This window comes from Struthio camelus, chromosome 2, assembly GCF_040807025.1.
Source record: "Struthio camelus isolate bStrCam1 chromosome 2, bStrCam1.hap1, whole genome shotgun sequence".
NCBI lineage: Eukaryota > Metazoa > Chordata > Aves > Struthioniformes > Struthionidae > Struthio > Struthio camelus.
This window is the reverse complement of record NC_090943.1, coordinates 105,604,802-105,628,115: the sequence shown is the minus strand read 5'-3', so window position 1 is coordinate 105,628,115 and position 23,314 is coordinate 105,604,802. Positions and strand designations below refer to the sequence as shown.

The window sequence follows — 23,314 nt, the reverse complement described above, 5'->3', positions numbered from 1 at the left end:
GGGGGGGAGGGGGGGAGGGTCACTCCCCGCAATTGTTATTTCACAACCTGACGTGTCTTTTACATGTTGGAGAGCTGACACTCTCTATCTCCTTGCGCTTTCAATTGAGAGTCTGGTTGTGGAAGCCGTAGCACGCTTACTTAGCTCCATGATCCCACAAGTGTGATCATGGCCTGTTCTGAAATAAGGACATAATGTTTTAGGGGAAGTCTGGGCAACCAGCAGTAACTATAGCTAGGTGAAATACTGTTATTATTAGGTCTGTAGATACAGGAGGTCAGCACAGCTAGACCAAGCATGTCCAAGTTTTTCGGGAGCAGAAGAGACATGCTGTCTTTGTTGGTTTTCACTTTTCCTGATGTATTGTCAGCTTGTCTCTGTGTTGCCCTCCTACTCTCTTCTTTAACTCTTGATGTTGTTTTTCTTTTCCCTGCATAATTACTTTGAAGCTCATTTTGAGGGGATTCGTTATTAAAATATTACGTTTGAGGGATGTTGCTTTGATTTTACCCAAGGTGATCGCTTTCGGTGTTCTCCTGTTCTATTCTCAGCAGCCCCACATGCCCCTCTAGAAAAAGAGCTCAGGAAGCTGGCACAACTAGGGGACACACAGTGAAATGAAAAGCATTGTGAGGTATTCTGATGTTCCTGGTAACACATTGCTTATTTGCGTTTTGAGCCACAAAGCTCAGAAAGAAATGTGCATGGATATAGGAACATCTTTAGTTTGTGTGGATGTCAAACCTGTCCAGGACTACTTACAAGATTGTGTGGGAGGCACAGTTTCAAGTAAGTTATTTGGCTGTAACTAGATCCATTTTCCTACTCCAATAAAAGATTTAAGCGCTGACTCAGCAAAGTGGTATGCCCTTGTAATTGTTTTTAAGGCTAGCTGTTATTACATGCTCATTGGCCTTTAGTGGAAGTAAATGAAAGTTCTTTTTACCCCATCTTGAAATGGAATGACACATTTTATGCTCAGAAGTTTGCACATTAAAAGTTGACAATAAAGTGAGTGCACAGAAAGACACAGAAGACTTGTGCAAAACCTTGATGATACAGTGACCTAGTACAAGCTGATGTCCCAGCCACCTGGAGAGACTCAGAGACAACTAGACTTTGGCCTTTAGAGGTCAGAAGGTCCAAGAAGCTGTATAAGTCGGTCATGTGTCACCAGTTGGATAAAAAAGTCTTGTCTGCTCCATCTCAAGCGAATGAGTGCTAGGGTAGAATGTCTCAGCTTGAACCATCAAACCACATCTTTTCTGATGTGCTACTAGTTACTGGGAGGAAGGAAGAAGGGAAAGACAGAGTGAAAAGAAAGGGGTGTTAAGTTAAAAGGCACAGATGTCTGAAGTTTGTTAGGTCTTTAGCAAGTTAAGGAACTCAGTTTTATGTATAAGTTGCCTTAGACTGCATTGTATTTCCATTTTCTACAAGCGCTGCATTTTTCTTTTGGTTACAACCATTTCAGGCCATTTTAGCCCCGATTCAGGAAAGTATGTGCTCAACTTAAATTGTTTACGTGCGCTTAGACAATACAAAGAAACTGTGCTAATGGGCAAGCACACTTATGCTTACACATACCTTATATATGCAGGGGCATGTCTAATTATGTGACAGCTTAAATGAGCTGTTTAATTCAATAATATTAGTTGTGCAATTTAAAAAATACAGCTTAAATGAGTGTTGAACAAATTGTAGTGCCTAAATATGTTTACCTTTGTTTTAAAATATATTGTATGTGAATTGTGATTAAGAAATCAAAATGAATAGTTTGGAGCAAAAGGTTAAGTTTTCTGTAAGCAAACTGCTCTGTTTCTGTAAGTACCGCTAACAGCATAAACTTTGGAACAGGAATAACACTTTTATATATTGTTTTCAGTATTAATGTTTAGTTTTTCCTCTATAAGAATTTTTGATGCCTCACCTTTTCCTGTCCAGCATACAGTTCCTGAGGGGAAAATATTTTAATTTAAGAGAAATTATTTAGAGGAAATATACTAAAATAACACTGTTGTGACCAGCGATTATTGCTGGTATGTTGCCATATCCTTTTAACGAACCTATATGATAGCTTTGATGTGTGTAATTAGTCCTGACTAAGGTTATTTTGAATATGAAATCTAATAGCTTTGTGTTCGGCATTACGTGTGTGGATTGTCTGCTAATTAAATGTCAGTTTTTCACAGTCGCTTTAGAGAGATGTTGTTCTGCAGTCATAGAAATCATCCTGTCATTGCTCTTTGCAGAGGTGGAAACTTGTATCTGTTTGTATGCAGAGCAGTCATGAGGAGTTTAAAGCTCTGATGGCAGATGCCCATGCTGACGGTGAGCTGTGCTACGTTAGTAAGGAGTGTAGCCTGCTATGCCGATGCCTACTGACAAGCATCAGATCTGATTCTTATCCTCTCCCTGTAGTTGGTAGATCTCCAGCCCCGCTTCCATGCCCCTCTTTTATAGGGCCTACTAGCAGGTGTCCCTCCAGGTGAGCTTCGTGTTAACTTTCGGCCTGCTGGCGAAATGAAATTTCTGTCTGCATTCCCTCCCGATTTGTGTACCCACCCCATCATTCCTCACAAGGTAAGTGTCTCCCACTCTTACTTTCCCCTCAGATTATGAAAATCCTTAATTAAGGTTCCCTCTACGCTGAAGCTGAGTAACGGCCCACTGCCCTCAGCCATCCAAACATCCTTGGCTCGCCGGCCTCCTGCCGGAGGTGCTCGGGGGATTCAAGAGCCAGGACATAAGCCTCAAATTCCTGCGCGTTGCCCTCCTGCCGCGGAGGCTTCCCACCTGCGCAGGCATTTACCTCTCTGCCTCGATCTGATTTTTAAACGAGGAATATTACATTTAGCGTTACCCAAGGAATGCCAGTTGGAGAGTGCGGCGCAAATGGGAAACAGAGCCAGAGGCTTGTTTCTGTATTAGCTCATTTTGCTTTTGGTTTTGGAAGGTTCAAAATGGTTATCGCAATGTGTTTTAGAAAAAAGTTAAAGAATTCAATTGTTAAAAGTTAAAGTCATAATTCATAATCACATGCTTCGATTAATGTCTTTGTTGCCAATATTTAATGGAGGAGCACTGCTTCATTTTATTGATATCAAACATTTTAAAGTAATGCAAAATGAGAAACAGTTGATAAGGAGAGAGAATGTTTCTCTCATGTTATTGGATAGTGGCTTTCAATCTGTGTGATCTGTGGATTTGAGTGCTACATGTTTTTTTGAAGATGGTTTGATGAAGAATAACTCTGAGAAACAAACCTATTATTAGTAACTCCATCTTCCCTCTTTAGAGATCCTTTATATCCATTGGAAAATAGGCAGGGATATGCAAACACAAAATGTTTGAAAAGCACTATTCTTTATGTTTGAATTAAAAAGCTGTGAAATGTGCTATTGTAAGATGTTTTTACAATCCTTAAGAACAGAGGGAATAAACAAAATTTTTTTTTATGATAAGGCAAAGTGTTTTCAGCTATGCTACACAGGATTAAAATGTAAAGCTTAAAGCATTGTATCTCACGTTTCAGGAAATAAAATGATTTATTGCCCAAGTCAGAAGATGTTTCCCGTGCAATACATGACTTTACGATGAGTAACTTATGAATCATTTCACCTTCATTTCATATTCATTTCATTTTGCAAAATTCCGATTGTGGACTTCCTAGCAAGCTCATCCAAATGTAGCTGTATTTGCGACTTAAAATTAGCATTAGAATATGAGGAAGAGGTGAGAAGGGAGAAATTAACTTTAGTAAGTGGTATTTCCTTTGTTTCCAATTATGTTTGTACTCTACGTAATTTTTGTAATGGAAACAATCGTTTGTTAATTTTCGTAGGGTGGATTCACAAATAAAATACATCAGCTGGTGTTTAAAAGATACTAAGTCACTGCTTTGCAAGTATCACCTACATGCAGTACTGTATTTGTTGTTTCAATAAATATACAGTTGAAAATTCCATTTAAACCTCAGAAAAGAAAGGAAGATTAATTTAAAGACCTGGAACTTGATTTTGCCTCTGGTTTACATTAGCATAACTCCACTGGCTTCAGTATAGTTGTTATTGATTGCCATCAGTAAAGTTAAAGGAGACTCTGGATTTCTTTTCTTAGATAAACTAGGTATTACTTTTTTTTTAATTTAAACTCGCCACAAAAATGAGCAGGCTTCTAACAGAATGGAAATTATGAGCAGTGTGGACTTTCAGGCAATCAAAACATTTTAATGATCTCATTAAATGTATAATTTACAACACATATATGTTAAAAGAAATATGTTCCTTTTGGTTAGAAGAAGCACTGGGTGCACAATGTGTTTGAACATGTTGGGCTTCCACTAGACTCTTTGCCAGAACCTTAGAAACGTGGAGGGAAAAAAAATCCCCTTTTTCTTGTGCCAGCATCTTCAGAGTCAGAGGCCTTTTTGTCATATTTTATGCAAAAAGAAAAAAATATGTTATGGAAACTTGATAGACTGTGCTAATACTGCATCTCAGCTGATAAATATTGCTATTAAATGCTATGGAGTCATCTATCACTCTGAATTTTTCTTATGCATGGTGCAGCTAGTGTTACACAGGGGTAGAAGTCTTTCTAAGGCCACAGGCTGTTGTGTTTTGAATTTTGTATCTAGCTTTGAGAGACTGGAAAACGATGGTTCTTGAAAAAAAACAGTTACTATAACAGCAGCTCCTTGAGTTGCTTCATTCGTTTGGCTGCTGCTCATAAACCACAGATCCTAGGCAAAAACACCTAATTCAAACAGTTAGCTTCCTGATAATACACAAAGGGTGAAATCCTAGTGCTGATAAAAGGAATGTGTACTGATGTTAACGATCCAGAGGTCCAGACTTTTTTTTCTCTGATGGTATCCAACTTCAGAATAATAGGTGCACACCAGTGAAAGTACGCTCCCTAAAGCATTACTTTTTAAAATGTATGAATCAGAGACATGCCCAGATTTCAAAACTGTGCTAGATGTAGACAGTGTCCTTTTCAGAAGGATGAGCCAGGATCCATCCTGAGCCGTGCTGTACAGCATGCAGCAGGCCTGGGCTGGAGAGCAGAAGCTGTTGTATTACACCTTTGCTATTTTTTTTTATTTTAGCATTATTCCTATAATGGTTGCTGATGAAGTACATGTTTTACAAATCATGTTTGCTTAATGAAGAATCCTTTTTAAGCTGATATCTAGGATAAATTGGGTTTGTAAATGAGACCTTATGGTTCCTATTAGAATGCTCATGATCTCAGAGGGATGGCTTGGATCTTTAAAAAGAATGTAGGCTAATGCCCAACATCCCTAAAAGAGCTGTTAATATCGTGAAAACTCATGTTTAAGGCCTCTTTAAAAATGTAAAAAAATTGTAATGCATGCCTCAACCAAGGCTGTTTGGAGCTGCTGAAATGTGGTGACACACCAAAGAATCCATTGCAACATCTGGGCCAGATCTCTGCTGTTGTAATAGAGTAATTCCAGTGCTGTCAGTAAAAACCCAGAAGAGAGCATAATTTGGCCCATCATGCTTTCAATATATTTTGTGCATAGCTAGCTAGAATAGCTGTGCAAGGCAGACAGTCCAGCGTGCTTAGCCCTGCTGAGGGAGCAAGAGTGACTTTGCTGTTGGTTTATGTCGAACAGTGTCACCCTCACACATTTTCAATAAATGTCTGAATGAGGCAAAATACATCGTGTATTTAATAGCAACAGCGTTGGCTAAGAGATATTTAAACACGCCCAAGTTCATTCCTGCGGGGTGTGAGCAGTGAGGCGTTTTATATGACCTCCCTGAACTGAGGAAGCAGTACAAAGCCAGGAGACAAATGCAGGATTCTGGTCTCTCTCTGTCTGCCACCAATCTAAGTTAGTTTCTGTTGATACCACCAACACACATCCGTGTGCAGTAGTAATGCTAGCAGCGTAGTAACGTAGACGTTAGTCAGCTGTGCTGGCTAGTGGCTGCATCACCTAGACTTCGATGAAAATAGCAGCAGCTACCTGATGTACTCTGTCTATACCACTGCTGCTACTAATTGGCTGATCTGTGCAGGAAAATTACAACATTAACCTGTCCTCGATACCTCCTGAGGAAGAGGGAAGCTAACCACTTCTGTATCTCAAAAAGTACTTTGTTTTTAGTTATATAAAGGTACCTGTAGAGCTCCACATAGATCTTTAGATAGAATCGTTCCGGAGGAAAGAGACATTATGTCTGCCAAGTTTCAGGCCAAAGCAAAATTTTACAGCCAAATTACAAACTCCTGGAATAGGGCTTTATAATGGAAATGCCGACATAACCTTAAGTATTTTGTATGGCTCCAGTGGGCATCAGTTTAAGTTCTAGTTATGATGTGCATTTAATGGCATGGGATCAAACATGAAGTGTAAGAGGATATGTTAAGATACTGTGTTTGAACAGAATCAGTATGTAAACATTATTTATGAACGATATCATTTAAATGCTTTTGAAATGTGGCATTCAGTCTTTGGTTGCATGGAAAGAATTCTGATCACATTTCTCAAAAGGAACAGTAGCTTCATTTTCTTCCCCAGCTTTAATAATGAGGCGCTTCAAAGAAGAGACCTGGAATTATTTTTCTGAACCTTTACTAGGATATTCCTGGAAAACAAAGTTTTCCTTTCTTTTTTTCACTGTGATGCTCTTCGGTTCTTCATTTCTGCCTTTTGACCTTTCTCCCTTTTGAGGTATATTCTGATTTTGCTTGGGGAAGATCTTAGAAGACAATTTCTCTCCAGTGACTAGTGATTCTAGAAGAAGACAGCAGCAGCTGGTAGTATTTGCTATGCTGCGCTAGATGAATCTGCTTTTTCCTGTGAAATATCATTCATACGTTCGTGCTTTTTTGGTTAAGTTGATTGTAGAGAAGTTCACACACGCACTGTACCTAGTATATTTCTTTTTTATGCTCAAGAAGTGATTGGTCCAAAATGGAAGCTGACGTTCATTAGTCTCGTAGGTTGACGGTTAAAGTTGCGATAATGCAGATGATGATTAGAACTTTCATGGCTTTTGCTGCAAATGGGAATGTAGTGTTGAAAGCTGCTAGTTTAACTTGTTACTCTGTTGCAGTCTGGAACTTAAAACTATATACTTTATCTGTGAAAGAAAGTTTCTGCTTCAACTGTTAATTCAGGAAATACAGCCTTATTTTGGTGCAAAAGGTTAGGAAATTTTGGCATTAGTCTCAATAGTTTTGTCTAATAGGTTGAATCTATTTTTAATTAATTAGTAATAATTTATATGAAGACCTCAAAGCACATTGATGACATACAAAACGCAAAAAATTTTTGCGGAAATGCCAGTCCTACTGAGCTGAAGAGACTCCGGCGTTGGTTTCGGTTAAGCCAGAATTCCACTCCCTCTGCAAACCCATTCAGCTAGTGATGAGGAACCACAGTACTTTGCTTCCAGAAATTGCACTAGCAGAGTCACAGTATTGGTCCTTGGTTTGCACTGTTTTTTCTTTAGGATAAACGTATTTCTCCTGCAGGGGAGAAAGTTTATGCGGGGGACAGTCTGGCTTGGGCATTCATCCTGCAGTTAACTCTCGTTTACCTAATTGTTGTGCAACGTTGATGCAAAAAAGACCTCTGAGTATACTTTTATTTGTGAACTTCTGAAAATTGGTCTATTTCTTAAGCTTCCTTTATATGTGAACACTTTTTTTCAGGGAATATGGAAATTACATGATTTTAATTCTTTAAAAAACAAACACAAAAGTGATGATATATTCTAAATGGCTAATAACCACAATTCCATTTAGTTCTAGCAGTTGACAGAAAAATAAAATTCTGTCTTAATCCTGTGATAAGCTCTGAATTATTTCATTGTTTCATTCCTCATGATGTTTATAGGGTCACTGTTTTTTTTGACTTTTGGCAGAGTGAAACGATACGAACAGGTACTGTAGCGCTCTTGACTTTACAGCAAAAGTTTGTAGTCTGAAACATGCACTCTACATTATTTAATAATTCTGCAGGAGCTATCATTCATTGGACAGAAAACAGAAAATGTTCAGGTACATATTCCAAGAGAAGAATTGCGTTATGAAAAAAAATATTTATCCACATTTAATGTACAAGCTGTATATGACTTTCTGAATTTGATAAAAACATTTTACAAGTGCATTCATTTTCACTAATTTTACTGCTTTCCATTTGGAATGAGGTATCATATGTCATATTTTTGGCTATTAGAAAGGCATGTAATTTTAATTTTAGTGGCCTATTAGTGTGCAAATGCCATTGAGCTTGTTTAGCCTGAACTCATGGTCTAAATTCAAATCCCTGTGCGTTTGAGGAAAGTGTTTGCTAGGTTTTAAAAACCCAGCGGTCATAATCTAAAAATCAGGATATGAAAATAATTAAAACTAAGTATTGTTTAAAGCAGCTCTACAGGGAGCAGGAATGGGTACATGAATTTTGCAATGAAATACAGTGAATGAAATAATACAAAATAGGACGCATCCTCCAAATGATAAAGTTGGAATTGCAATTTTGTGATCTTACTGAACATAAGATCATAAAGAATCCCAAATATCTAGAAAAACAGAACACATTTAACCATTGCAACCCTTTGGAAAACATTAGTATTTGAATAGTCTCAGTATTTTTTAATTAATAAACTAATTTATTTCGATGTATGCATTCTTTAAAACAAAAACAAAAATAAATGACAACAAAAGAATTGAGGGTGGTCTAAGACGTCTGTCTTCTTTATGTAACCTTTTGCATTTTGGGTTTAAGAACTGACATTCCAAATGATTTTCTTTGGCTTTGTGCCTGGACTGAATACTGAGGCAGCAAATTAGGAATGCTTAAGAAGTCCCACAAAGAAAGATGTTTGCTGTGAAAGTGAAGCTAATGTGACACTTGCGTTTTGAAGCTCCTTAGCCTACTCAAATGATCTAGGCATGGTCTAGGTGGGGGGAATGTGAGGGGAATGAATGCAGATTGAAAGAAAATAGCATGCACGTGAACAAGGTGTTCCTGGTGGCCAGTTTTCTGCCACTGAGGCTATGCTAATACTACTTTTCTGTTTCTATTCCAGGAGCTAATTTTGTTACTCGAAAAATTAGCCGATCAGTAGCTAAGATTCACCTTGGGCAGCTGGAATGTTTCAGCCTGGGCAATCTGGACGCAAAGAGAGACTGGGGCCATGCCAGGGACTATGTTGAGGTAAGCTATGGGCCACATGCCTTTCTCTGAAATGTCTTTGTGTTGGGGATAATGCGTATTGCTATAATTTCAGTGAAAATGCATGATCCACGGAGGGCTATCTCAGGATTTTTTGCCTACAGAGGCCTGTTAACTTTGTGTTGCTCTTAATTTCAGACTAGGGAGTTTAATAACATAGCAGTCTACCCCAGGCATGACCTGAACAGAAAAATAAATCTTTGGGTTTACATTCCTTTACTGAATTCCTTGGGGGGAGGGGACTATAAACTGGGTCTATTTTAAAGAGTATTTCTCCTATTGTTTTGTTTAGACAATTTCTATGACCAATATTAAGATTGCAGAAAGATGCAATATGACCTGAATTCAAAGACTTGCTGGAGGCTGGTGACCTTTATTATAATGAGGCAATAATGCTCCTTACATTAATGATCAAAGGTCTGACTGGTTATACATAAGAAAGAAGCATCACAACATAGTTATGATGGCGAGTATTGCAATGTACGTGTCTGCATCTAGTGTTGGAAATGTTCTATTAGTCAGGATTTGTTTCTAATTTTATTCTGTGCATCTACTTCAGCAAACAAACAAACAATACCCCTGTATTGTATTACAGGGAGACATGAATGACCATGTAGGAAATATTGTCTTTTCCCCAGGAGACTTTGTCCCCATTTTGGTGCTTAAAGATTTCCTGTCGTCATTGGACTATTTCTGTCTCTTAATAATTCCTCGCTGGGAAACCGGATTTGCCTTCACTATTCATTGATGTCATTTAAAAAGATGATGACTGTTCTGTTTTTTGGTATTACAAAGTAAGAAGTATTTCAGTAGGAAAAAATCTGATTTGTGATTTTATCATAATTTGAGGGGCTTATAGCTGAGCTCTCAGATCTTGGTTACAATCAGTAAGAAACACGAAGAAAACTGAATTGCCATACCAAGTTATAAGCTTATTTTCTGGATGATACGCAGCCATATTGCTTTGGCGTCAAAAGTGTTATACCAAGTAAGTGAGAAGGTGATTTTTGGCAGCTGGCCATAAAGTTGGCTCTTGGTTCTGCACTGCATTTGCAAGTAAGGTGGTACATATGATTGCCAAGATGGATGTCAATCATGGATGTTAGTGAGGCCTTACATGACTATACCTCCATGGATGTTGCCTTAGTTTTGGGGCTTCAGCATTAGTTGAAGTTGTTCTTCCAGTCGACCCAGTAAACCATCTTCTTTTATTTTTAATTGATCAAACTGCAGTCAAAAGCATTCACCAAGTAAGTTACCAAAGCTCAGCTGAAAGGCAGCAGCAACACAAGAGTTAAATTAAATGATCAGTTGCAACCACATGAACATAATTTACTAAAATGCATAGGATGTTCCATAAATACTTTAGTTGTCTCATTTAAAGATAGCTTGGACCAAATCGTAGAGTAAAAGTGTGGGGTGAATTCTGATGTCTTTGCTCATAATGGAAATCCAGAATAACATTCTAGTGCATAATGGATCAGTCCTGTGTTCATTCAAACTTTAAAAACAAAACAAAAAGGAAATGAGAGCACAGTCTATCCAGAAAAATGGCTAGCTTTCAAAGCCTTTGGCCTCCAGAAGGAATGTAGTCATCTGAGGTCTACAACGAGAACACATGTTGGTTGTGTAAGTAGCATTCCAGATCTTTCAGTTGCATGTTTTGGGCCTGTCCCAAAATCCTCTGGAAAGAATTCCTCAGTAAGATATAGTTCAACTTGAGTATTTCTTTTCCTGGAGAGGTACCCCTTCAGTTAATGGGAGAATTATTATCAATTCTCTAATTCCCCAAAAATAGTGGAAGTGTGGTTACAGACATCCTTCTAATGGGTAAAAAAGAGAGTAACCTTAAACTGGAAATAAACAATTATTTGAGGCCTTAATGGACTGGAAAGTAGGGCTTAGAGATTTAACGTTGTTCAAATAAATATATAGTATGTTAGAAAGCACGATCATATTTACAAGCATTTTGGGAGCTTCCTTAAGCATATGGCTGAACACGTAGGGATATATCTTATCCCCTCCATATGTACTTTTAAATCCCATTGATATTAATACAAGGAACACGTGTGTATAGACTAGACCATGTACTCTCTCTTCTTTCTCCTTATTTCCTTATTAGGGATAATGATAACACTATAAATACATTCCTTTTCTTTGTTTGTTTTATAAAACATTGTGGGTGAATTCCTGATCCCAAGCAAGCTGATGGCCAAACTCTCATTGACTTCAATGCAAAGAGATTTTATCCTGTATGTATTGGAATGAAGAAAGTCTAATGGTTACAGAATGCAAGGGGAGGTCAGGACTCTCCAGTTCTGACGACACGCGTTCATCTGACTGCCACTGTGATTTTGGGCAAATGCTTCCGTACCCACTGAAGCGTGTAAGCACATGCCTAATCTGAACATGTAGGTGCCTACTGAAGGCGGGACTGCTAGCATGCTCAACATTAGCTATGGGGTGAATGTAGCTGTAATAGCAGATGATTTAGAAGTTTTAGTGTTTAAACATAGGTTCATATTAGGGGAGAACAGTTGAAGTGTGTGTTCGATTATGTTCGTGAGCTAGGACTTAAATTGCCCTCTGCAATAACCAAAACTCAGATACGGTGGCATGGTTCTGCTGAATAAAAACCTGAAAGTGTAACTCTCTCAAAGGAAAGATTTTACTCCTTGGTTTCTTTTCACTGTTTGAGAAGACCAAAACAGAGTTAAGTAGACAGTCAAAATTGTGGGGAGGGGTTATTAGATTTTCCTAAAATTATAGCGTAACTGTTAACATTTTTGAAGAAATCACTGCTGCATCTTACTCCCCATTTTGCTTAAATACGATCCAGCACCAGTCTCCTGGGGTGATGTTATAAATGATGATGAAGGCCACTGAGTTGGGAAAGGAAAAACAATGTATCAACACTATTGATATATGAATCTTCTGTGTGCTATTTTATTTTGTGAGGGTGATTTATCCCTTTTATTTGTTGCAGAAAGTTACAGTAGACCATCTGCTAGGTATTTTCAAATATTGGTACAATAGCAAGCCTTTAACAGTCTGACTCATTTCTATGCCATTCATAAAATACATAGCATTGTACAAATTTCTTCAAACGCTCACCCAGGAGAGTCTTATTTCAAATCAATACAGATTCTCACAAACATTCAACTTGGATCATTAAAAAACACCCATCAATCTATCACTATTTTTTTTATTTCCTACCAGCTACATGCTGTTAATACTACACTCATGAAGGTACACTTGCAACTGAAACCGTAAAGTGTCATTGCTGGGGAAGCCACAGAAATGTTTATTTGTGAAGTTGTAATGGGATAGCCCACTAATAGGACACAGTCTTGTTGTAAAGCAGCTCTGGGGAAAGAGCAAATTTGTCTTTCCTAAATTTCAACAGCTGAAACTTTTTCCTCCTCTCTTTTAGTCCCTTCTTTATCACCTGCTGGTGCTCAGATGGCCTTCTGCAGTTGCACTGCCCACAACTCGATGTTGTGCAGAAAGCAGAAATATGGAAAACTCCTTCCTCATTACGTTTTAACTGTGTCTACTCGCAACAAATTATCCATATATTGGCATAATATATGCTTGTTAATTATTATGGAACACTATAGGTACAACACTGATGAACGCTGTGGAAAAGCTTATTAATAAATGTTTTATAAAAATAAACAAAAGGAAAAACAAAAGGAAAAAAGTCAAATGTAACAGCTTGAATAGCTTGTAAGTATTTGTAGAGATCAAAAATACTTTCTTTTGCCTTCAATAGAAATCTAGCAGTATTTTAAGCAATAAGTATAGAGAACTCATAATTGGCTCATAATTGGCTCCAATTCAATTAATTACAGGTCTAGCCAAATGCTTAAAATTAATCATATGCTTAAATTCATAGAGAAATCAGGGCCAATTTGATAATCTGAACGTACAGCAATCAACTTCCATTGTTTTATATTTAAATTGTGTAAAAAACAAAGCATTAACAGAATAGTTTATAAATACGTAACATAGTAAGTTATTGTACAGTCCAACGAAGCACATTAAGGAACTATTTAAACAGAGCCTTTCCTTTTTGCTTATATATATTGTAACGGTACTTGTACAGATTGGTACTTTTAGTTGTGATTAAAGTGTGCGTGAAAGTGTGCATAGTCATTTTTATTGTCTTAGGCCATTTTGCGCATGTTTAAATTTGAGATAATAAAATCCAATCACCTGCACTGTGATGTCTGTTCTGGCACAAATTCTGTGCTTATATGTCCAAATTGGCATTGCCGGATCTTTCATTGATGATTCTTCTCTACACCATTCTGATAGGTAGAGGCTGACCCTTGGAGACAGCTGTTTATACCTGACATTTCTATTGTAGGAAATCCTTTTTTTGTATGATTGTGTGTACATTTAGATATAAAAGCTTACACCCAGAGTAAGGTAAAACTTGAAGTAATGCTGTCTGGTGAAAGAAAAAGATTCAGCCAGCCAGACTGTTGGCTGAGGTAATTCTATTCCTGTTGTGTCTCTTCCTTGAAGTATTGAGGATGTGTCATCTTTTGAGATGCATTTTGCTTTAGCCTAATACGATCAGAAGTCTTTTTCAATAGATCCTTACACAGGCCAGCAGAATAGTTGCGAGAAGCTCGCTTTGTTGAGGATTGTTGGTTATAAAAGGAAAGTCAATTGTATCCGTCCGTGTAACTATCAATATCTCGTGTACCTATGAGATCAGCTCATGAGCTGAGAGGCAGGCTTTTCAAAGAGCGTATTTTCCCCTCCGTGTTATGGACCGAAGTTAAAAAAGTTTTTTCTTCTTACTGCTGAGAAGTTTTTGTATTCAAAGTTAATCACTTAGAACAAAAGTTAAGAAATAATTTTAAAACTGCTCTTATTTTTCAGTGCTGGAGTTTTTTGAGTGTGAGGGTAAACATTTTTGAGCCGTCCAGGTACTCAGGTGTATTTTATATTTCAAAACAAGAACTTTTTCTTTCCATTGGCTTGCTTGGGCTGGGATAACTGATGGCTCTATTAAGCCAAATCGATCTTGAAATCATATTCTGTCTGCTCTGATTGATGTGATGATCTACTGCACTGATTATCTTACCACTGCCATCTAATTGAAGTAGCTGTGAGAGTAAGGCTTGCGTGAACCATTAGTAGAAAGGTTTGATAGATTGTGCTCCCTTGTCTGGAACGGATACTAAACATTCAAAAAATTCTTGGTTACTTGCTGAAGCAATGTCTTTTCTAGAAGCATATGTAACAGAGACAATGACAATCCTGCCTTAATTTTTGCTAATAATTTTAAAACTTGTTGTCCTTTTTATAAGATGTGGAACTAAGCCTCACACTGAATTTTTTTTTTTTTACAATGCAGCATCTTCCCAAAGGAAGAACACTCTTAGTAATGACAGAATATTCTTTGGTTTCCTTGTATAAATACTTTGGACATGTGGAGATACAGTGTGTCCAGGATAAATGGATTCATATTTGACCATGGTGGTATGTTAAATCATTCATGCAAATAACGATCTCGGGATACAGTATGGCCAACGTAAGTGACGACGATGATGATAGTGGGTCTCAAATGAAAGAGGCTGAATTGTATTGTGAATTTCACCCCGTACTGGACTATAGACGCTGACGGTTGCAATATAGCTGCTTTTTAGTGGCACAACAAGAATGCTGTGACAGCAGTTCCACGACAAGTGAAGACTGTCCTCCCCTCTGGTTGGAGTCTATAAGGAAAAGTCATAGCTAGGAGGACTGCCAGAATCAGTTCATGATGCCACTGTTTTAATAAATTATTTTTGCACCCGTTGCCCCTTCAACTGAAGTGTTTCAGTGCTACAAAAGAGTTCCAGGACAAATCTGAACATGTGGTGGTAGAGGGTGTCACTAGTCATAATACAGGCTTTGTCCGCATGTCATGCCACTCATACAGAATCAAAATAGCATCCCATAGGACCCTGTTCTGATTTTTTTCTGCTAATTGTTGGCCAGGTGGACTCTGTTGGGCTCCCCAGGCTCAGTAAGGCTCCTGTAGCCCCTCTTGACTTCTGGTTTCAGATACCACTACTAGACTCTCTCAATTTTTCAGGCTTAATTATAGACTTTAGCGATGAACTGAAGACTTAGGGACATTTTCTCCAAGGTCATTCCCAAGTAGTACTAAAAAGAAGTTGCCAGAAACAATAAGCAGATAGTGAAGTTTTGTGGAGTGTGCATTTCTTCTCCATTGTCCCATACAGGCAGAGAAAGAATTGGTATTTAAACGACAACATTATTTTCATTTGGAGTGAGTGTAGTTTGTAATTCTCAAACATCTGCTTTCAGCTTTTGCAAAGATGGGCAAAGCCCCCCCCTTATGAAGAGAAAATGTGTCTTAGAAGAACTGTGATAGAGAAAGTTCTACTTTTTTAATGCTAAATAAAAGCGTACATTTTTAATAACTAAGGCTGCACAATGAAAGAGCTTAGAATACATTCTCTTGATGCATGTCAGATGGCTAGAATTCTTGAGCATTGGAAACGATTGCAATTCCCAGCAGAGTTAGACACTATCATCTTAATTTCACTCGTGTAGAGGGTGCTTGCATTAACCAAAAAAAAAAAAAAAGCCCTTTGTGGCTTTTAGTTATAAATCTCCTACAGTGTGAGAAAATTAAAGCATGCTTTACACATATGCATACATATGCATGCAACCCGTATTTATGTATGTGTGTGTGTGTGTGTGTGTGTGTGTGTGTGTGTGTGTGTGTGTGTGTGTGTGTGTGTGTACGTGTAAGTTTTTGTTGGTATACGGATAACTTGGTGGAAGTTGTTTCCCATATAATGCATTTTAAAAATTGCATGTATGTGATGTTTTCTCTTCACGTTTGGTATGACTGTTAGTAAGAGATTGAACAAGGAAGAACATAGTTCATAGTTACTATAAACATAAATGGTGTCTGTATTTTAAAACAAAAATGAAGGAAAAAAGGGTTTTAATTACAATATGTAGGCGTTCTGTCTAATGTACATCATATGGTATTGATTTCCAGCCTCAGTGCCTACTGTAAGTGTTGCTATTACATTTTTTCCTTTCAGAAAACTGTACTGATCTGTTTTATAACTACAGTACTGTTTTCCCCTTTTTATTTTCTTGCAGCCATTGTTTATGCAAGGGGAATATAATTGCAAAAAGATTTTTCTTATTTACACCAATTTGACTTTAGCTTTCTTTTTCACTACTTTTGTGTTTGACCTGTTAGTGTTTTTAGGTTTTATAAAGCCAAAAAAGTGCTTTCCTCAGCAGAACCATCTGGTTCAGTTTCCTGTGCCTCAACAATGATATGTGTATTATTATCAAGGCCACCCCTGTGGTTTTCTAAGTGGTCTTGTTACAGCGGTGGTCTTGCAATTCAATTGGAGTGATGGAAAGGTTAGACTAAGGCTTCTTTCAAGTATAAGGTTTCCAGATTGATATATTATGTATTGTTATCATATTTTTGAGATTGACCGATTATGTCATTGCTAACTTGAATGCAGTATCTCTTTAAATAACAGAACTAAAGCGATCCTCTTGAAAAATTCTGCTTTTGCAGCATGCTCTTCTTTTAGACTACCAGATTAAGACATTTTTCAGAAGTAACTTTAAACACATGCTGTGGTCCTATGTTCTTAACTTTTCAGCTATGTTTGGCAATTCATGGGATAACAAGTAAAATTGTGATATGGGTCTGTGTTTAGGGGCTGTGCCTTCGCTTGTGACAACACTTGGAAGAAAACATATTGACATCAACCAACAGACAGTATAATACAATATAATAATTTATTAGCAGCTGGTAATACAACACTGATGTGAAAACAAGCTGGAGTGTATGCAAACTGTCTTTTTTTTTCCCTTTTTATTCCATGCAAAGTTTGTAAATTGGGCAATTTCATAGAAAGTTCTCTAGCCCTCTGCATGGAAAATTTCAAATACTCAGTGTAAGACACAGACATCCTAGAGTCCATGAAAAAAAATTATCCAGCTTTTGGGGAGTTTTAATACAAACAAAACATATTCTTTAATCAGCTGAATCACTTCAGTTGAGACTTTTCCTTTTTCCCTTTCCCCTTCTTTCCTTTCCCTTCCCCCCCTTCCTGGACATTACAATTCCATTTAATAATTTACCAATATAAACAGGAAAAAAAAAAAAAAAAGGAACAACCAGGTGCATATACCTTTGAACTTAGAAATTTCTAATTCAGTCAAGTGGTATTTGGCAACATTTTAAGGAACTGAAAGCAGCATCTTTTATTGGGAAATGTCAGGCAACCTTAATAACAGGTACTGTTACCAGCCCTGCCCGCAATAATCCAGACAGTTTCTCTTCGTTAACTAATCTATGATTTGCAAATTTGCATGAATCTTAAAGTAATGCACCACTTTCTGAGAAAGCTGTATAACATACTTGGTTTTAATTTTAATAGAGGGGAAAAATCCCTTAAAACAGATCATTAAAATTTAATGAGCACATTGTAAAAACCCCATAATGATTCAATTTACACTGGAAGTCAAAAATAGTTAATGGTGTTGTTATGTCTGTGTGGTAACATCCTCACTGTACTGTAATGCTTTTCATTTGAAAAGAAGCCAGTAAAACATTGTTGGCAGTGCATTCCCAGAACCAAGGATTTTAGCTCTCCAATGATTTTAGGTCATTCCACTGAAAGAAGATGTATTTCAGGGGTTATATTAAAATGTCAGGGCACACTTTTATTGTACTCTAGCTGTTAATATTCTGTATATGATTAAGGAGAAGGTTGGTTATCAGCAGAGTGACTGTTCTTTCCTTGTCTGGGTATGGAAAAAAAGGTGATTTTTTTTTTTGAGTGGGAAACATTCCCCAAACCCACAGGGTGCACTTAATATGCCACTTTTAGTTTTAGCAGAAATACTTGAATGTAGCTGTAGGTGTTTTTGGATGAAGCCTTGACCTAACAACCAACATTAATGGTCCAAAGATAGAGAAGCTGAACTTTCCAGTTGGCCTTCTTTGGCTGACATTAAACTTTCCCTGGGGACAGTTAACTTGGTTACCAGGTTAAGTATGTGAGGAAAGCTTCTTGCTGTCATGTGCTTGACTGCACTCCCTCTTCATTTCAGAATTTATATCATTTTTGCAGCAAAAACAACTGTTTGTTTCCTCAGGAATATAAAGGACGTGATATTTGCAAGGTAGATGAGCAACATGAGCGTTTTCTTTCTCCCTATCCCAATTCAGCTGAGTATTGTGGCTAAAGGGAATTTGCCTGCAGCAGTGGAAGAGAAGAATGAAGAAAACAGTGCTTCCCTGTAAATGTCCTGTGCCTTATGTGAGAGCTGTGTAAAACAGGTAGTGGTTCCCTCAACCAGTCTGAGCGGTTCCTCTTGCATGCATGTTTAGGTTCCTTGATGCAGTGGAGGTCCAACAGCTGTTCTTCCCGGCAGGCTGTGTTAGCACAAAGAGCAACTCCTTGTGCCAGTATTTGATGGTTAATTGCATTGTTTTTAATGAAATTAGGATTTTGATTTCTTTTCTTAAGTGGTCGAGGTATCTACGTTTTATGTTTTCTGTTGTGCAGTAGGATTAAAGAATCTCTGATATGAGATTTGAGGAAACAAAATTGGAGGAGATCCTACTTCCTAAATACTCGTATGAGACGTAGCCAGCCTGCAAGGACAAATTAGTAGTTTTTTATGTATATTCTTTCTTGTGTAATAGCCTAAGAAAAGCAGTGTAAATTCAATCATTTGAAACCTCAAAGAACCACAGCCTCTGATTAGGAACTCCTGCTGTAAGTTATTGTATGTATTGTTGTGTCAATGGACGTGCTGGAAATATTAAGAAGAATTCTAGTTGTACCTAATTTACTTACATTCACATTGTTCTCCTAAAAAAGAACAGGCACCATTAAGAAAGCTACGTTCAGTCTCTTAAGTTTGCTTTTAATAACAAGCTTTATACTTTTTAGAAACTAATATTTCTAGCCCAAGTTGTGTGTTAGTATTTCCTGATCTACAAATGGGATTGATTTTTTTTAATATCAGATGAGGTTTTATTTTGTCAATACACACTTCACAAATTTCTTTAAGCTATGGTAAATTGTATTAGTAGCGCATTAACTCTTACTTGGGCCTTACTTGTGAGATGTCATTCTGTACTGTGATTGCTTATCAAGGCAGCCTTAATTCTACAATACGTATCACACATGTTGCTTGTGACATAATGAAAAGTTGTTACAAATCACATGACCTTGATGCACTGTGCCTCATTTTACAAGAAAAAGTAATATTTTGTGTTGCTAGTGCCATCTGAACACGTTCCTGGGCAATGTGGTCTAGGCGATCCTGACTGAGCAGGGGAGTTGGACTAGGCAGTCTCCAGAGGTCCCTTCAAACCTCAACCATTCTGTGATTCTGTGATTTTCTCCTTCTGTAATACAAGCAGATTTTCCCCCTGCATCATTAATTTGTTGTCCTGCACTTGTTTCTAGACAAACTTTACTTTTCTGTATCAGGTAGCAATTTCTTCCATCCTCTGAGGTGTCTTAAATTCAGCAGGCATAGTGTTTTTAATATATTATAGTCATTTTAAATGGAGAATAATTGACAAGGGAAAAATATTCAAGTTCTCTTTTCATTTTATTTGCAAGTGTTATTATTGATACCCAGGGTAGGTATATATTAAAAATATTACCAGTTTAAAACTCTTCATCTCCCTGGTTACGCCCTGAATCTCTCAGGTTATTAGGAACATATCAGGAGGCCTATGATAGCATGGGCATTAGACTACAGGACAGATGTTCGTGAAGGTGAGGTTATGTGGTAGGTCTGTCTCCTAAATCGGGAAAGCCCAAAATGAGCTTGGTTACTACTAGGCACGGTGCTTTCTAACACCATAATCTTCTGGTTGCTGGCAGCCCAGCTCTAAAACCTACGTGCCAAACATAGACTGTGTTTTAAGTGTCTTATTCAGACTGCAGCTAGGGAATTGCCACTGCTCCTCTCTGTGCATGTTCCATATATATGTTTCTTTGGTGTTTTATTTCAGCACATAATACCTCATAAACCTTTTCAATGACTTCTATACTACAGCCATGCCACGCACCACTGGAACGTGACTTGCTGAATCAGTAAAACTAGTAGCAGAAGTAAAACTAATTTGCAAGGAGGAGTTTGTCGTGAAGCAGGGTGCTGCTGTGCTGTGTTCCTGGGATGCAAATGTGGACCATGAAGGAGTTTGCATTCTGAGTTTTTCCAAAGTAACTATACTATGCAGTGCCTGATGTCTAGGAGAATCTTCTTCTTTTTTAAAAGTAATTTAAGAGCAGGTGAATCTCAACTAAAAACTGATGTTGATTGGAGGGGCTGGAGGTTTGTGCAAGTTCAAATGGTCCAAGCACATTGACATTTAATATAACATATAGCTTTTTAATAGAGTCTTACAAATTTGGGTGGTAAGAAATCAATTTTAAAAAATAGGCTCATCCCCCCAGATAGCAATAAAGGGCCAGAGGACATGCTTCAAGTGCTGGTTTGCCATTAGGGAGCTACGTTCACCAGGAGCAAGTCCCCAGAGGACTGTAGGCCTGCGTGTTCCTTGCGTGGCTTCCTGGCAAACTGAGCATGCTGCAAACCAACTGCAGGAATTGATTTGCAGTGAAATCTTGTTCTACTGCAGTTATTAACTTCAGCGGGGCTTGACATCGTGCATTGTGTTTTATATTTATTTATACATGGGGAGGCAGAAGGTGGCAGAAGCGAAAGAGGCTCAGTGACCATGCAGAGTTAGCCAGTACACCTGTGATAGGGACAGCCACAATTTGGCTCTAAAAGTGACCTCAGGAGACATTAAAATTCAATTTAACAATTTACCAATATAAACAGGAAGTGTAATAAAAAGTTTTCACCTGGTGCACTCTGTGCCATTTTCAGCCTCAAGTATGACAAAATGATGAAGTTGGTGCACGGCTACCTACTCCTTGTAATTACATAAATTATACGTTCCTGAAGAAGGCTTTTTTGTTGCTGATTTTCATAAGGTCACATCTCGAAAGGGCAGCATAAAACCAGCAGGCACATGTGTTAAACTGTAGCTGGCAGAAAAACAAATTTGAGTAAAAAGTGCATCCAAAACTAGAGTAAGTTAATCATCATTGTTACCACATTCATTTTGAAGAGATTGCAGAAAATAGAGTCAAATAACAGCAGAAATAGGCACTTACGGTAGTTACCTTTAAAACACACTATTCCATGCAAGAAATGACCCCTTAGTTCCCTTGATTTTATTTGCTCGTATGAGGTTTTTAAACAAACTGTATAATGAAATTGCACACTGACGATAGGAATTTACTTCCACTGATTAGTAGTGTCATAAGTATTTCAAGTTAGGGAAAAATTCCAAATTCTGAAAATACTATCTTGACAGTGTCTTAAGTAGTTGTATATGCTTCGTAGTCGCTTGTAAAATAGGTAACTCCTAAGTAAGTTGGTAGTTTTATTATTAGTATCTTAAAGCAATCCTTTTTGCCTAGATGTTGGTTTTCATGAGGAGGTTGAGTCATATGAAGTCTCTTTCACTGAAATAATCCATTAACTTGTTACTGCAAATTTTGGGCTGTTTTGGTGTTAGAAAGTATTGCTGGAGCTTACAGTGTTGTTACACTTTCTTGGAGGGAGAAGTAACACAATCTTTTATATTTCATGAAGGCAGATAAAAGCTAGAAAATAAAACTGCCTGTAAACAAGAGTAAAATTGCAATGTTCGGGAACAGGATGAAAGCTGGAATCCGGAATCCCACCCAGAAGGAACTCTGTGGCAGCTAGAAAGAGCACTGTCTGCTGGAGACTCCTTGCAGAGACTGCAAACAAAGCAATTCAGGCTCAGGAGAAGCTTAGCTGATGCTGATATTCTGCATCCTCTTATGAGGTGGAGGCAATATAGGATGGTGATTAAGACCCCAGTTGAAAAGGGAATGCGGTGGTCTTGTCACCTGCTCTTACACTACTGTGGGGCAAAGTAAACTGTCACCTGCTGTCATGTTTGATTCTGCCTAGGAAATGAGGCTGAAATTCTCCAAACTGAATGGGGCACAAAATGAAAACATGCATAAAAATAGCAAACATTAGATTTGACTATTTGTTTTCTTAAGGAGTTAAGAGATGTGATGAAAGCATGTGTTCAGTAGAACATTTTGACTTGAGAATTTCCCTTAACAATAATTTGTCTTCTCCTCCCAAAACTGCAAGGGGCTTTGTCTACAAAAGCCTGTTTACTGGAGTATAAATATTCTGCAGGTCTGCAAAATTAATAATTTTGTTTTGGTCACAGACAGCTCAGATATTCTCTGTGTATCCACCCAATCAGGAGATGAGACAAGGAACATAGGTTTCCTGTGTAGCCTCCCAGCATGCTTCAGTACTGAAAATAATGCAGCTTTTATACAGGTAGTAAAAACTAGCCCATATGACATGGATTAGACATGGAGCAGACATCCATGTAATCTGTTTGTCAACTACCAGAAGCCCCAAGTACTTTTAAGCCAGCCAGTCATCTAAATCCTACCACTTTACCTGCTTGGTGATAAATGGCACAGCATTGTCTTCCAATGTATGGAAGACATTTCTAATGGACATCACCCTGAAACTTAAAAATGAGCACACAGATGTCTTTTAACTGATGTCTGTAGTCATTCGGTGTTAACATTTTTGAAGATAGCCCACATAATATTTTAACACGTTATGTGTCCTCGTCTGCTTTATGACACACACAGAAGCCTTGGAGCAAGCCTGCACGGGCGTATATGAGTTGCAAAATGGTCATTCCATTTTGTGTTACGGGAAATAACAGGAGTGCAAAGATTTGTCTTCCCTGGAATTGTGTGGGAGCTGTTGAGGTAGCATCTGAGGTGTTACTGAGATTTTAATAGGAGCGGGTGCTGGGTCTTTAACAAAAACATCCTTTTTGCCAGAGGTTCACTAGGCACTGGAGCCTAATAAGTGTCAACAAATAAAAAGCGTCAGTTTGTTTAGACTAAAATTTTTCGCTTTTCAGTTGCTTAAACTTCACTTTTTTTCTCCTCTTTT

The 23,314-nt window shown here is 37.8% G+C and overlaps 1 protein-coding gene across 3 annotated transcripts in view; it reads left to right on the top strand.

Annotated features, from left to right (window-relative positions):
- The window catches only part of GMDS (GDP-mannose 4,6-dehydratase), a 428,741-nt gene that overhangs the window by 190,692 nt on the left and 214,735 nt on the right, over window positions 1-23,314 (top strand). For all 3 annotated transcript variants that reach the window (XM_068931997.1, XM_068931999.1, XM_068931998.1), the window contains one exon: window positions 9,078-9,205. In XM_068931997.1, the coding sequence (XP_068788098.1) occupies window positions 9,078-9,205 (128 nt within the window). The remainder of the gene's footprint in view (window positions 1-9,077; window positions 9,206-23,314) is intronic.